This window comes from Canis aureus, chromosome 4 (genome assembly GCF_053574225.1).
Source record: "Canis aureus isolate CA01 chromosome 4, VMU_Caureus_v.1.0, whole genome shotgun sequence".
In the NCBI taxonomy this organism is placed as follows: domain Eukaryota; kingdom Metazoa; phylum Chordata; class Mammalia; order Carnivora; family Canidae; genus Canis; species Canis aureus.
This window is the reverse complement of record NC_135614.1, coordinates 42,743,675-42,758,902: the sequence shown is the minus strand read 5'-3', so window position 1 is coordinate 42,758,902 and position 15,228 is coordinate 42,743,675. Positions and strand designations below refer to the sequence as shown.

Here is a 15,228-nt window from a genome sequence, read left to right as displayed (position 1 = left end):
GTATGGAGGTGTCAACCCACCTCTCAGCTTTGCCAGGCTATTAGGGAATATTCCATTGGCTGCTGGTGACATTTTCCCACTTAAAGTGGGATATGTGTTTATAAGCTCAATGTGGCTTGGGTTGGGACTGAAATGTTGCACCCCAAAGTCTGCAACCAACACTCCCTAATTGGAAGCTTAGTGGATTCCCAGGCCCTGATGTATTCAGCAGAGAATCTCTGAGCCTGGGATTTCAGTTTCAGCATGGAAAGTAAGACCTATCTCTGTATTTGGGGGAGCTTAAATGAGAGATTTTTGAGGAAAATGTAAATTCTTTAACTTCCTCTTCTTTTTGAAATCCTTTTTTTATAACTGACTGACATAATCCTGAATTATTTGATGGTTTGCTGATAGCTGGGATAGATGGAAATTTTTTTAAATGTTGGAACCTTTTATTGAGACACTCCATGTTTCAGCCCTTTTTATACATATGCCCATCTTTGAGAAGGGGGTGGTTTACCACTTTGAGAAAAAAAATTATGTGGTATGCTGGGAATAAAATGAGTATGTGAGTGTGGGTATGTATTTCAAAATAATAGAGGTACTTCCTGGAAGAAAAAGAGAATAAATTTTTAAATTATACTTTAAAAAAAAATCCTTCCTTTGCTCCCTCTACCCATTCCTTTCTTCATTGTGGATTCAGCAATGCTTTAAACCTCACATTTGTTCAATTTGAATAGTCTCTTGAAAATATATGTTAATGATAAAGCTTTTAACAATTAAATGTTTTCATACAGGTATATGCCCGTATGTCAGAAGTTTTAGGAATAACAGATGACAACCATGTTCTAGAAACATTCATGACGAAAATGTGAGTTCTTTGATTTTTCTTTTGTTGTTGTTGCTTTGAATGTAGTAGATATTTTTGCTGTGTTTAAATCTCTTAATTTTAATTTTTTAATACAAGACCTTTTTAAATTATGCTTTAATTCTTAGAATGGCAGCATTGTTCTTAATTGAAACTTAATTTCACATATTTAAAATTTACCAGCCAAAAGACATTCTTATTTGTCAAGGTACCCATACAACTGCAGCATGCAACATCAAAACATGGTTTTAAACATTTATAGACTTTGACTCTTCAAGTGAGCAGCATTTTTGTTTTTAATTAGGAAGAAAATTCCCAGTTTCAAAGATTGACTAAAGAGATTTTTGCAAACTGGAATCATTGAGAGAGGTTAGATTGCCTTAAGACAGGGCATTCATTGTTTCCAGTAGGAACCTATGGCTATCAGAGACATCCTCATGGAAACTTTCCCTGAAATCATCCTTATAATCTGTTAGCAGAATTAACTAGTTTCTACTCATGAGCATAATTTTGTACATTTAGCCTAAATTTGTATACCTCCCGTTGGCAGCCCAGTTTATCTGTGTAACAGACAGTGCTATGTTGCTTGCAGAGAACAAAGCTATACCAATAATTATGATTTTAAGAAGTGAGCATGGGAGCCACAAGTTTGATGGTTCATTTCATGGCGTAATTGTGAACCTCTGTTTGACTACCTTTGTAACTCTTGCTGTCATTACCTAATATGTTTGTTTTGCATACAAACTTGATGTTTCTTTTGTGAAACACTTAGGCAATTTTTTAATTTATAAAACTAAATTTATAGAATTTTTTTCAGAGAACAGTGTTCATTATACATTGATTGGATATAATTTTGATTATGCCATTAGAGAGAATAGGATAGAAAATGATCCAGCGGTATTTAAACCTGTTTTTCAACTTAGTGAGATGTTTCTGATTTAGGTCACCTAACTTAAGTAAATATATGTGTATTTCCATGTTCTCTTTATACAAGCAAACGCCTTACTTACAATTAAAACCATTTTTTTTCATATTTAGTGTTACGAATCTTAAATACTGGGGGAGATGTGAGCCTGTGATTTCAAGGACTCTCCAGTTCCTAAATGACCTTTCTGTTGGATATCCTTTTTACTATATATCTAGTAATATATAGAAACACCCAAACAGGTGCATTCTGTTGGCGAGGTATTTTCCTTGCTCTTAACGTCTGTAATTGGTTTTTTGTTTTGTTTTGTTTTTTGTAATTGTTTTTAATAAAAAATCCTTTCATTTATCCTTATCTGTAAAGTATGTTTTTGAAAGATTTATATTAGCCACCAACTATGAACATTTATTTAGAGTCACAATTGAATTTACATGGATGTATAGATTCCTAACTAGTTAAAGTTATGTTTATATCCATCCAGGTTAATAAACAGGTACATAAGAAAGTATGCAACAGCATCTGTTTTAGTCTGTGATTTTTCTTAATCATCAAGGATTTCTTATTTTAAAAGAAAACATATAACTAATTTGAAGAAGGTCAAAATGTTTTAAAAATATTACCTTCTAAAAATTGAATTCCTAAGAGTAAATACTATAGTTTCACTATTCTTCAATTTAAAAAAGTATTATTTTGATTATTTAAGAGGCACAAAGAAGTAATAGGAAGAAAATTATATGTTTGTTTGCTTTACCACTTCTTGGATTATTGCCACCACCAAATCAACATCTTATTTACTCTAAAATAAGATATCTCATTATGCATTAAATGTTTTGGTTTCTATCTTTAGCAGGTTTTTAAAATCTAAAACCAGAATCATCATTTCTTATTGTATTATAGTTAATACTATTCTCCTGTTTCTACCAATGAGAGAGAAGTGTGTTGATTTTCTTTTATATGTTAGCTATCAAAAATAGAGGAGTTATGAAAAATAAGTGTTGGTTTAGTTAACCACCAAGATTAGCTGATATTTAAATATGAGGACAGCATTCTGAAAATGGGTGGCATTGGATGGAAATCTTTAATATAGGTTTACTGCAGGAATATGTTTGTATTAGTTAAGTTTAAAATTATGTTCCTTGGGAAACCATAAAAGATTTCCAAAGTATTAGACACCCACTTTTGTGCTGGAATTTAATATGCAACTTTTTATTGGAAAATAATCGTCCTTGTCTGGCAAAATCCACCATGCAATATTTCTGTTAGTAGGTATAATGCAATAAAGACAGGGAGGGCTATTTATCACTACAAATTTTGAGGATTTCAGGATTCTTTTTATTATTTTAATATATTTCTTTGATATTAAATCAGAAAAATGATAAATTACACCTGTCCAGGCTGTTTTTCCTTTTTACTGGAAAGTGATGTACAACCCAATTCCAGTGGTCATTTTGGCTTTTTAAGATATGTATTTTTTCTTATTAAAAAAAAAACTCAACCTGTATTTTTTTTAATAATAATGCTGAAATACTCTTTATTTCTAACATATGAAGTGGTTTATAAGTACTTCCTAGTCTTGCAAACTCTGGCCTTTTCACAATGAATTACTTTGAGAGCATATTATCTGGAAAGAAGCCTGTGTTATTTTATAGCACGTATCTATTGTTTAGATTTACCCTATTTTTTAGGTTGGAATTGAAATCTAATATAAAATTAATTCAATTTGTATTCTTTTTGGTATAATTTGCATAACACCTAATTTATTTCAACCCACTATTTAAGATCCTTTTCCTATCACCTTATATCTCTTACATATTCTTTAATTCTAAAATTATAACCTTTTGTTTCAGAAGCTGTTTATTGCTTTTGAACACTTCTTGAAGTTAATAAAAAATCATATTTTCAGAAAACTTATTAGATAAAACTTAAAAGCTATAACATTTAAACCAAGGGATACGAATGATTTCAACTTGGGTACATTGATTTATATTTTCTAACAATTATTTCAGGTTTCCATATTTAGAAATATATATTAGTTCAATTTGATTTCAGTGCTCAGTTATTTGAATTATAAATCATTATGTCCCTTCTAGCTGATCAGTCATGAAATATCTTTGAATTCATTTACATAATGGAATATGTGAGTGGTATGTCTATTTCAGAGCAGTTGCTGGTTACTTAATGCATGTTTTGTTGTTTCCAATCGATTTCTTTATTATAATGTGTTTTTAAATCCTGATTTTAAAGCATACATTATATCTATGTTAAAAATAAGATGGTACTCTTCAGCAGTAGAAACAACCATGCAAGATAAAAATCATTACCAGCTGGCCTCTATTAATGGCAGTCTGTTTACATATTAATATTCAAAATATTTGTATTTAAAATATTAGTAAGGAATAACTGAAAAACATCTTACTACAAAGTTTTTAAATGTTCCTGATTACTTTCTATTGCACGTCCTGAGATAATTCTCATTTAGTTTTTTCCATTTTTATCTTCTTCAGAGTGAATCCTACTCACTATTTTTTTTTGGTTCTCAAAACCAGTCTATGAACTTTGGTGTTCTTGTATCTGACCACTTGTTTGGAAATTGAAATCACAAAAGATGTTCTTTTTAAGAAATGCTAAAAAGACTCATGTTTACTTGCCTTTAAAGTAGTATTCTGGGATCCCTGGGTGGCTCAGCAGTTTGGCGCCTGCCTTTGGCCCAGGGCATGATCCTGGTGACCCGGGATCGAGTCCCACATCAGGCTCCCTGCATGGAGTCTGCTTCTCCCTCTGCCTGTGTCTCTGCGTCTGTCTCTGTGTGTCTCTCATGAGTAAGTAAATAAAAATATTTAAAAAAAAATAAAGATAAAAAAATAGTATTCTCGGGGATCCCTGGGTGGCGCAGCGGTTTAGCGCCTGCCTTTGGCCCAGGGCGCGATCCTGGAGACTCGGGATCGAATCCCACATCGGGCTCCCGGTGCATGGAGCCTGCTTCTCCCTCTGCCTGTGTCTCTGCCTCTCTCGCTCTCTCTGTGTGACTATCATAAATAAATAAAAATTAAAAAAAAATAGTATTCTCAAACCTTAGTGATGGTGAGAATCAGTAGAGTACTTGTTAGAACACAAATTGCTAGACCTCACCCCCAGAGTTTATGTTTTAGGAGGTGTTAGACGGAGGTGTGAGAATTTGCATTTTCAGCAAGTTTCTGGGGATGCTGGTGACTTAGGAGCTCTACTGTGAGAACTTGTGCTTTTTAAGATAGTTGGAAGATAGGACTAGATGTCCCAAATAAGAAGATTGGGTACCTCTGTATAAGACTTTGTCTTCACTAGGGGAGGGCAGACTTGACATTTTTAGAGCTAACCTAGTTCCTTTAAGTGTGTGTGAGGAAGCCATTACATTAAATCCTTGGATTTTAACTGGAGAGGCTGTTGCATTTTATTTTACCCCATGGTTTGAAGCTTTCCAAGTTGGTAAGACTACTGTAATTTTAAAATCCAGTGGCCTGGGACGCGTGGGTGGCTCAGCAGTTGAGCGTCTGCCTTTGGCTCAGGGCATGATCCTGGTCCAGGATCGAGTCCCACGTCAGGCTCCCTGCATGGAGCCTGCTTCTCCCTCTGTCTATGTCTCTGCTTCTCTCTCTTTATCTCTCATGAATAAATAAATAAAATCTTTAAAATAAATAAACAAAATAAAATCCAGTGGCCTTTTTGAGGGAAAGTTTGTTTTCCCATAAGATTCAGTTCATGGGGGTATATATAATACACTTAGCAGATACCTCTGAATAACTTTTTAATCAACTCCACATCCAGGTTTAATATTTGTGGACGCTTTTCCCCTCTTTCAAATACGTTCCAGTCATAAATCCTATTTTCTGTCTAACTGGGAAAGAGATGAGATTGTTCCAGTAATAGAACAAGGAAGCTTCTGGAGGAACTGGGGAGAGAAGGGTCCTACAAAGCAACCAATTAAACTTGCTTTACATGCTGAGAAAGAGGGAGGGATGTGTTACATTTCATCAAAAAATCTGTTTGATTTAGTAATCATTATTTCAGGTTTTTTTCCCTTGAAAAATAATTGATGAGTATTCCTATTTAATTCATTGTTTACTCAAATTTACAGCAACAACATGTCTCACTTTGGGTTTCAGGTAGATAATAAGGAGAAAGGAAATTTCATTTTCTATTAGGCCCTCTGTTGGTAGTTGCCTTTACTACATCATCTTCAAAGAAAACTCAGAATATCTTTACCACTTAAAAACAGATTCTACACTAATTCATGAATTTATCCAAACTCGTTTTACACTGTTGCTACCATTAGCTACAGTTCTTAGGATGAATAACTTCTCCATGTTATTGCAAGACTACCTGTATAATTTGCAGGGCCACGTACAAAATGAAAATGTGGGGTGCCTTGTTCATAAGTTATTAAGCATTTCAAGGAACCTGGCTGACTCAGTCAGTGGAGCATGTGACTCTGGATCTCAGGGTTGTAGTTCAAGCCCTGCATTGGGTGTAGAGATGACTTAAAAATAAAATCTTAAAAAAAAAAAAATCAAGACCTCAACAATACAGCATTGAAGCAAACACAGACCCTTCTAGGCATAGAAGAACCCTGTGCAAGTGAATAGCATGGACATCCCATGAAGCTGGCCCAAGTTGTTTGTTAAAGAAATAATTCCAAACATTTGGCTTCACACTAGCCCCCTAAGACTTTGGGACTATTCTCCTTAGTTCCTGTTACACCAGGATTTAGTGAATATAATTCCTACCCACATGTATCAGAAATCTATCAGTGGCTTCTCTCAATTTTTTTTCATTTTAAAGCCAGAGATTCTGTTTCCTAATCAGGCTGCTTGATCACCTTGAGGCTTTTCTTTTTCAACCCCAAACCTCTTCCAGTTTCATTGGTCTTTTCTTGTTTGTTTTTTGTTGTTGCTGTTGTTTTAGTGCAATACCCAGAACTGCATCCTTATTTAGATTTAACACTAGAATAAAATAATTTAATTCCATATTCATCCTAACAATTTACTTTCTATTACTGGCCTCTTTCAATTCAGCAGATATTAATTAACATTTGCTAAGTACAGAGCAAAAAGACAAATGAGACACAGACCCTGCCCTCACAGATTTTAAATTCTAACAGGATTGATCCTGATTCCAGACCACCTTTCACAAATTTTTTCTAAGAATTCAAAGTCCATTGTTTTATTAACATAGTTTCTTTTTCTTTTTAAAATTTAACTCAAATAAATTACTAATTTTCTGAACATCTGTGCATTAAAAATAATGTGGATATCTGACATTTTGATATGGTGATTGTGAGAGAGCTCTTTTTATTCAACATCATTTGGACATAGCTTATATACAAACCATTAAGTCTACAAGTAATGTGCAAACCAGACATCCTTACCCTGTCACTGATCTTCCCACCACTGGGGTATGAAACTGGAAGGAGGTGGGGGTCAGGAAAGAGTCGAGGCTGAGACATGAAACAAAGGTGTAGAATGAAATAAGAGTGAAGATGGAAGTACAATTGGGTATGTGTGTTACAGGAAGTACTTAGTAACAAACAGTAGTAATTCTGCTTTTGTGAAACAGTATTAAAATGTATTGCTTTATTTCAGTGAATACCACCATCTCCAGATGGTTTTGAGAATGTTAAATAAAACTAGTTTCAGCATATATCCCTCAGGCATACTTCTATTAACATTTCTCATCAAAAGAAATGTTGATTTATTTACTTGTTTTCTGTCTCTATTATCCATGGAAAAGTCATCTCATAATTTATCTGCTCCATTTGTTTTTATACTAGAATCAAGTATGAGAATCCTCTCTGCTCCTTTTCTGTAACCCATTCATTCAAACCTTCACTCAGTTCTTTAGATTTCTGCTTCAGAAGATTACCTTCCTCAAGTATTATTGTGATCTGATCATTTCTCTTCCCAAAAGCCCAGAATCGCTTCCACTTGCTTCTTGGGTCAAAGTAAAATTATTGATTAGAACTTGAGTTCTGTAACAATACTTGACTTCTTGAGTTCTCATAACTAATTTCCTGATCCACCACTCAACCACAATTTGTACTTTATGCTCAGGCCAAGGAAATTTATTTTACCTTCCTTCTTGACACCCTTCATTACCTTTCACTGAATCACCACATACACTTTTCTTTTCATTTGACCCATTGCAACTCAGTTAGATCTCTTTTAAATTTTCAGGTCTTGCTAAAGACTTAGTGAAGCTGTACTGAAATAGTTATGATCCTTTGTCATTGTATTTACTGAAAGAACATGAACAAGTCATTTAATTTCTCTGAGTCTCAGTTACTTCATCTGTAGAAAGGGAATATTATCTACCTCTTGGAATTTTGTAAGGATTAAATAAAATAGTAACTATGTAAAAATATATCTCTGCACAGGAACCATGCTAATATTCTGTCTTGTTCTAATTTTAGTGTATGTGCCACCGAAGCAAGCACTGTAACAATACATCTGAGTTATCTAATAAAATAAGGCACCTGGTACTACAGACCCTATCACCTAGTAGGTGCTCAATGAATATTCATTTCTTTCATTTTCATTCCTATCATCTTTATTTTTCTTAATGCTCCTGAACGCCTAGTTCTTACCTATATATCTGAGAATGAATATCGTATAGCTTAGTATTGGCTAGTCCTCTCTGCTATTAATTGTAAGTTATTAGAGATTAGGAGTCTTTTTTTCTCTCTTGTTTCAAAATTTCACATAGTGTGCATTTGAATTAATGTTACCCCTTTTGTTAATTGACAAAGCCTTAACTCCTGTTCCTTTTAAGTAATCATTAGCATTCCTTAAGATGCTTCATTTTTGTTAGACATATTTGGATTTTTTTAGGCTAGTAGGGTTTATGAACATAATCTCATTTTTGAAATAACAAAACTAATATTTCAGTAATTATACTTTGTGCCTATCACCTACCTGTAATAATTTCTTACATGTCATTTTCTTATCTCTGATCTTTCTCCTATTATCAGGATCTAATTCTGTCTGCAAAAAAACTATTTGTAAACATGTATGGCTTTTAAATAATTGCCTATATCAGTGTATCATCTACTCTCTGGTACTTAGTGAAGATCATATGCCTAATAGACTGCTCCTTTGATTCTAAAACAGAAATTGCTTTACATTTTGTAAGTGTAAATAAGATATGTAAATACCACAGTTGATATTTTAAAACACCTTTTCTTTGTTAGCACATAAAGTAATGATTTTTTTATAACCAGTGACATTTTAGGTTTGATGAAATGTTGATACTCAGTAAAGGCTAGATACCATGAATTGAAGTCATAGTTGGTACTGCTACGCCCATCAGCTAAAGTGTGTAGTACTCCTGTCACTGAAAAAAACCAATTCATTCCCAATCTGGTTTTCCTCTTCTTCAAAGGTACAGATTTTCAAAATTTTCAACCATCTGTAAGATACACCCATTTGTCTTGACTTTTTCTTTCCTTTCTTCATTTGTCATGTTAGCTATCAGGAAAACATTGTTCACCCTCCTCAGTGTTTTCATAACTACATGGATACCAACAGGAAATTCCCTAGGAATTTTGTTTAGTGTGTTAACATCAGACAGGCTATGGAGTTTGCTCTGTCCTGAATGTGAGGAAAGCTCATTATTTAATTGGTGCCACCTAAAAGAACAGTTTTCCCGTTTTTGTTTTTGTTTTTTTTTTCTGGGACCTAGTTCTAGTTTCTGTAGTGTCTCAAAAAATTAGTGATCTCTTCAAAATTCCCAGCCTTTTTAAAACCAGATGGGTATGCCATGACCAAGTGAAAAGAGCTTATAGTTTCGAGTCAGACCTGGGTCTGAATTTTAACCCTATCATTTACATGTTCCATGTGTGACTTTTACTAAATTCTTACCACTCTAGACTCCTGCTACTGATGCTATTACTGTTGGCCACCATTACTGTGTTCACTGTTAGGAGCTGTTCTGGACAGGCCTCCGAAATCTAACGTAGTAGTGTCACACAACTAAAATGCTCCCACCCAACAAAAATGCTCTCTCATGCATCTTATGAGAGAACCTAGTCTCTTAGAGAAGAACAAGATGAAAGTAAAAAGATCATAAAGATGATGTATCCATTTGCCTTTTTAAAAAAACATTACAGATTCTCTTAAGGACCATAATAGCTTTGAGTTTAATTCCTATAAGGGAATATAAATAATCAGATGAATTCTCATTTTTTTCTTTATTGAAAGAAGTAAAAAATTATTCTTAATCAGTTTTTTGCTTTAGAATATAATTAAAAGGCACTGAGACTGGCCTTGATACAAAGTGCACAGATGCAGTTCTACAGAAAATGTGTCTTTGGCAGATGAGACTCTTCCTGTGAATGTTCTGTTTATTGCTACCATAAATATTCTATTGTCAAAACATGACTTGCTGTTTATTAGTAGCACTGACAGGAAGGTTCCTATTAATGGCAGCATTCTTATTACCCATAGACCCTGTCACTTTTAACTTTGCAATTCCAAGAGAATTGTATTTGGTAATTACTTAAGATATTTCTTAGTTTATTGATCCCCGCCCCTGTTTAACTGAGTGAAGTTTGAATGGCAGTTCTTCTGCTCGGTGATTTATACTGGGGAAAAATCATCAAATCTCATCTTTGTACACAAGGAAAGACCTCCTGCCTCTCCGCCCTAATCTTGTTCCTCTTCAGCCTGCCAGAAAAACACAGCGCACTGAGAACCCACTGGTGTCAGTGCACTGAAGAAAATGCACAGGTGTGGCCCCTGCCCTTAGAAAGGTTTACAGTCTTAATATGAAAGTGAATGTGCTTAAAATGCAACTGAAATGGTTGCTTTAGAGGCAGAGGGATTTGAATCCGAATTATACTGTTTGTCTTTTGGAAAATTTCACTTGATTTTTTTGGATTTGTTCCCTAATCAGAAAAACAGAAGTGATCCTGCCCATCTCCTGGGATTGTGAGAATTAACCCTGCAAGTAGCAAACATTCTGTACGTGTTATTTCTCTGCATCTTCGCATCTTCCTCCTGGACTTATAATTGGCGAAGACGTTTGCCTTATCTGATCCTCACAATGATCCTGTAAGATGGTTTGGGTATCACCCTCATTTGTTAGAGGGGGAAACTAAGGCCCAGAGGGGCTGAGTAGAGTACTCAGACTCAGAGCTGAGTGGATGGTGTAGTCAAGCCAAAAGCTCAGCTCTTCTGACTTGTGTTCAATTCTTTTTCTGCTCTTTTACACCCATGCCTGAGTGACTAAGTAAGAAAAGAGGGCGTCTATATACTAGTCTTAGAAATTCATCAACCCATCTTTGATGGCAGCATTCACCAGAAATTATTTAGGCCTTGCGACAGTGTTTATGATTTCTCAACTTTATTCTCATTCTGAGATGAGCTATTGAGGTGGTAATGTGGTACAGTAGAGACAACGCAGCCTCAGTTCAGATCTCAAGCAGTATCAGGTCCTAACTGCATGATCTTGGACAAGTAACTGCATTTCTCTGAACTTCGATTTTCATTCATGAGAGAGAGAGAGAGAGAGACAAAGGCAGAGGGAGAAGCAGGCCCCATGCAGGGAGCCGGATGCAGGACCGGACCCTGGGTCAACAGGATCATGCCCTGGGCCGAAGGTGGCGCTAAACTGCTGAGCCACCCGGGCTGCCCAGTGAACTTCGATTTTCTTATCTATGGATTAGAAATAAGAAATTGTTTTTAACAGTATAATTGTGAAGATTAGGCAAATGAACAAATGCAAAATGGCTCACACCTGGTAGGTACTTGAGAAATGTTAGGTTATTTAAACCTGTCCTCCAACACTTGATGACATGCAGTTGGCTACATCTTTCTTTTTTTTTTTTTAATTTTTATTTATTTATGATAGTCACATAGAGAGAGAGAGAGAGAGAGAGGCAGAGACATAGGCAGAGGGAGAAGCAGGCTCCATACACCGGGAGCCCGACGTGGGATTCGATCCCGGGTCTCCAGGATCGCGCCCTGGGCCAAAGGCAGGCGCTAAACCGCTGCACCACCCAGGGACCCCTGGCTACATCTTTCTAATTATATTCTGATCTTCTTCATCTAAAGCAGAATTTCCTTAGATTTCTACTCAGTGGGCCCATTGTTTCTTAGAATTGAATAATTTTCTCTTTCTGGATAGTCTATTATGGGTCTTTTATAATTATTTTTTATGAAGTAATATTAAGTGAAAAGAAGTTTTCAAGTTATATCCAAAAATGTAAAAAGGGTCAGTTTTAATTTTCTACCATCAAGGCTTTAATAGTAAAGAAGTTTTTGTCTTAATTATAAAATTCATTTTTCCTTTCCATAACTAGAATATGTATAAGATAGGAAAAGTAATTGCTCTGGTTAATAATGGATTATCATTCTTAACACAATGAAAGATATTTCTGTAGGAATACTCTTTAGAAATAATATTGATTCTTCATAAATAGAAATTGATACTGTTAGAGTTCAGTGTTATTTTGTGACTTATTATCTGTTGATAAGACCATTATATTTCCCCAGATTCCTTAACTTATATTACCTATATCCTTTTAAAAAAACTAGTGAAGATAGATGCTGTGAAATTTATGCTAAAAAACCACACGGTAAGTCTTACTTCCTTTAATTCGTAACTAGAATTTTCTGCGTAGTTTAGGTAAAGCATTAGTAACTTCGGATGCTCTTTGCTTTCTTTAGAGTGAACACTTCCCCTTCCTTGGAATCAGTGACAGTTATAGCCTCAGCGACTTCAGGTGCCGCACCACCTTCTACACCGCCCTCACTCGCCTTCTGATGGTAGATCTAGGTAAGGTTAAGAATTTATGCTTGATTAATAAGGGCTCAGCAATATACTTGTGCAGTTAAAGGAGCAGAATACTAGTGAGCACCACACTTAAGTGACTAGAATTTGTCAGCTTTGACAGTTTTCAACAGCCTTCTATGATTTGAGCATCAGATCCAAAAGACAAATCTTTGTATTTAAAGTGATATTTTTCACTTCAAATAGAACCTACATTAATTCTTTACCTCAGGATTTATTTTCTTTGTATCCTTGACCCATTAATTTTACTGCTATGAATCTAAGAGTAGTCCTAAATGCAGAAAAGCTTTACACACAAAAATTTTCTTTGTAATGACATTTAACCTAAAGAAAAAATGGAAACGATGTAAATATCGAGCAGTAGGGAATTGTAAAATTATAGCACATCTACTTGATGGAATAGCCTGTAGTCATTAAAATTGGGATTTGAAAACAATGCAATACATGGCATTTATTAATATTAAGTGAAAAAGCTAGGTGTTAAACTGTGCAAATGATATGAGCATGCCTGGGGTGTGGGTGGGGAATGCATCCAAAAGAGACTTAAATGAAATTCTTTAAAAATGGTAAATGTTATTTTGTGGTAGTGAAGTATAGGTAACTTTTTCTTATTTTGATTATTTGAAATTTTCTTTAAGGTATTACTCTATAATGGGAAAAAATAGAACTTTAAAAAAATTTTTTTTCACTGAAAAGCTGAAGTTAGCTAGACCTATCCACAGATAGACAGTACCTGAGGATGGGCACTTAAGTCTCTTTGTGGTGACCATGTTACTCCAGGTTCCCATTTTCCCCCCATGTTTGAATACTGCAGGTTAAATTAATCAGTTTATAGACACAAGAAAGAGTTCAATCAATGACAATATCATCGTTAGAGAATATATATAATACTGATGATACTTTTTTTCATCCTTTCTCTTGCAATGTATTGATTGATCCATCAACTTAAATATGAATTTTTAAAAACATGATCATCCAAAAGGAAAAAGGATAATTTTCTTTTGCCCATAAAAGACATTCCTCCTTGTAGTAAAAAGGTGACTAAACCGCCCTCTGCTCCACATCTGTATTATTTTCATGCATTTCAACAGAATAAATTACCAAAGAGACAAACAGCCAAAAGTTGAGAGAAATACATCTAGAATGACTAAGGAGCTTGGTGGGATTGATTTCTAAAGAAAGATTAAAAGAGCCGTGTATGTATAACTTGGCTAAGTGACAACGAGGGCTTGAGGCAAAGAGAACTGTCTATAAATATTTGAAGAGTGTAAACCAGGCATGCAAAACCCAATCATCTGCTACCTTAGGCAAGTGGGAGATCTGAGTGACAGCTCTGCATACTGCACACTGGCCTGTATTACCTCTTGGCTGCTGCACTAGAGGGAAGAGGAGCAGCCCAACTCTGTCATTCCTCAGTCATCATTTAGAGAACACGCTGTGCTGTGAGCTCTAGGGGCAGGACAGAAACCAGCCAGGCATACAGGCCCCTGCCCTCAAGGAGCTTGCCCTCTTGCTTTCCTCCCAATTGTCCAAGCATTAATGAAGACCCTTGTCTAGACTGAATTTCTTTTGGAAAGCCATAAAAATGCTCTTTTAATGACCCTGCCAGACAGTGAAAGGAATGGGGCAACCAAAATCATAGAGAACTGGATGGAGGAGATTTCCTAGAATTAGGTTCATGTCACACACATTTTCAGGACCTGGAAATGGAGTAGCTCAAGCTCCACTCTCATATAGTCATCATAGACAAAAGAACCTTCCATAAATCCATGGTAGCTTCAACAACAAGACAGCGCTACCAGTATTCACCACACTCTTGCACTTATCCTTGTGATGTTAATTGAGTCATGATAATGCCCAGAAAGACCCTGCATTACATGCTGCCACTTTGAAGACTACTTTTATTTAGTATTGCTTATTGTAAGCTGTAAGGTATGAGAAGCTGAAATAAAATACATAAATTTGAATAACTGAAAAGGGATCTTATTAGGTTTCTCAGAGTTAGATTCCTTTGAATTACTTAACCCATAACAGTATAAAGTATAAATTGATATTTTTTTAGTTCATAGTTTTTTTTAAAAAAAAGGTAAATATCTGGTGTGTTGGAAATACATTTTGGATACCTTGGGAGAAATAGAAACTGACTTTGTGGAAGTGCTTCTATTCCTTGTTAAGAACCAGAGTTTCTCTTCTTCTCAAAATTCATTGAGCTCCTTCAGGGCATGGACTTTGCCTTTTTCATGCTTTCTAGCACCGATCTCCCAATTGCTACCCTGTAGGTGCCCAGTAAATATTTAGTGAATGAATGATACATAAGTACACTATAACCAGGATGCCATCATCATGGTTTCTGTAATCATCAATTCCTGCCAGGTACTTTCTGCGAGTAGCTTTGATCATTGGCCTCTCCAAGACAAAACAAATCGAGTGGCTGACTACTTTCACAAGTGATCAGCTATAGTTGGCCACTCTTGGGCTCGATTAGTCGCTTGTTGCTCTCTGTTCAAAGTGTTATTACTTTACAGATGATCATTTGTTGAGTGTTGCTGAACACAGTTTTATTATTTGAAGCCTTGTCTCACAAACTAGGTTGACTGGAACATTGCTGCCAGAGTTCCTGTGTGTGTGGCTTTCT

The 15,228-nt window shown here is 35.3% G+C and overlaps 1 protein-coding gene across 7 annotated transcripts in view; it reads left to right on the top strand.

The window, feature by feature from the left end:
• Positions 1–15,228, top strand: part of RANBP17 (RAN binding protein 17) — a 307,665-nt gene that overhangs the window by 211,025 nt on the left and 81,412 nt on the right. For all 7 annotated transcript variants that reach the window (XR_013378157.1, XR_013378156.1, XM_077895559.1 and 4 more), the window contains 4 exons: positions 777–850; positions 1,886–1,966; positions 12,315–12,378; positions 12,470–12,578. Coding sequence is in view for 5 of the 7 variants with exons in the window: in XM_077895559.1 (XP_077751685.1) it covers positions 777–850; positions 1,886–1,966; positions 12,315–12,378; positions 12,470–12,578 (328 nt within the window). In the remaining 2 variants the exon portion in view is untranslated. The remainder of the gene's footprint in view (positions 1–776; positions 851–1,885; positions 1,967–12,314; positions 12,379–12,469; positions 12,579–15,228) is intronic.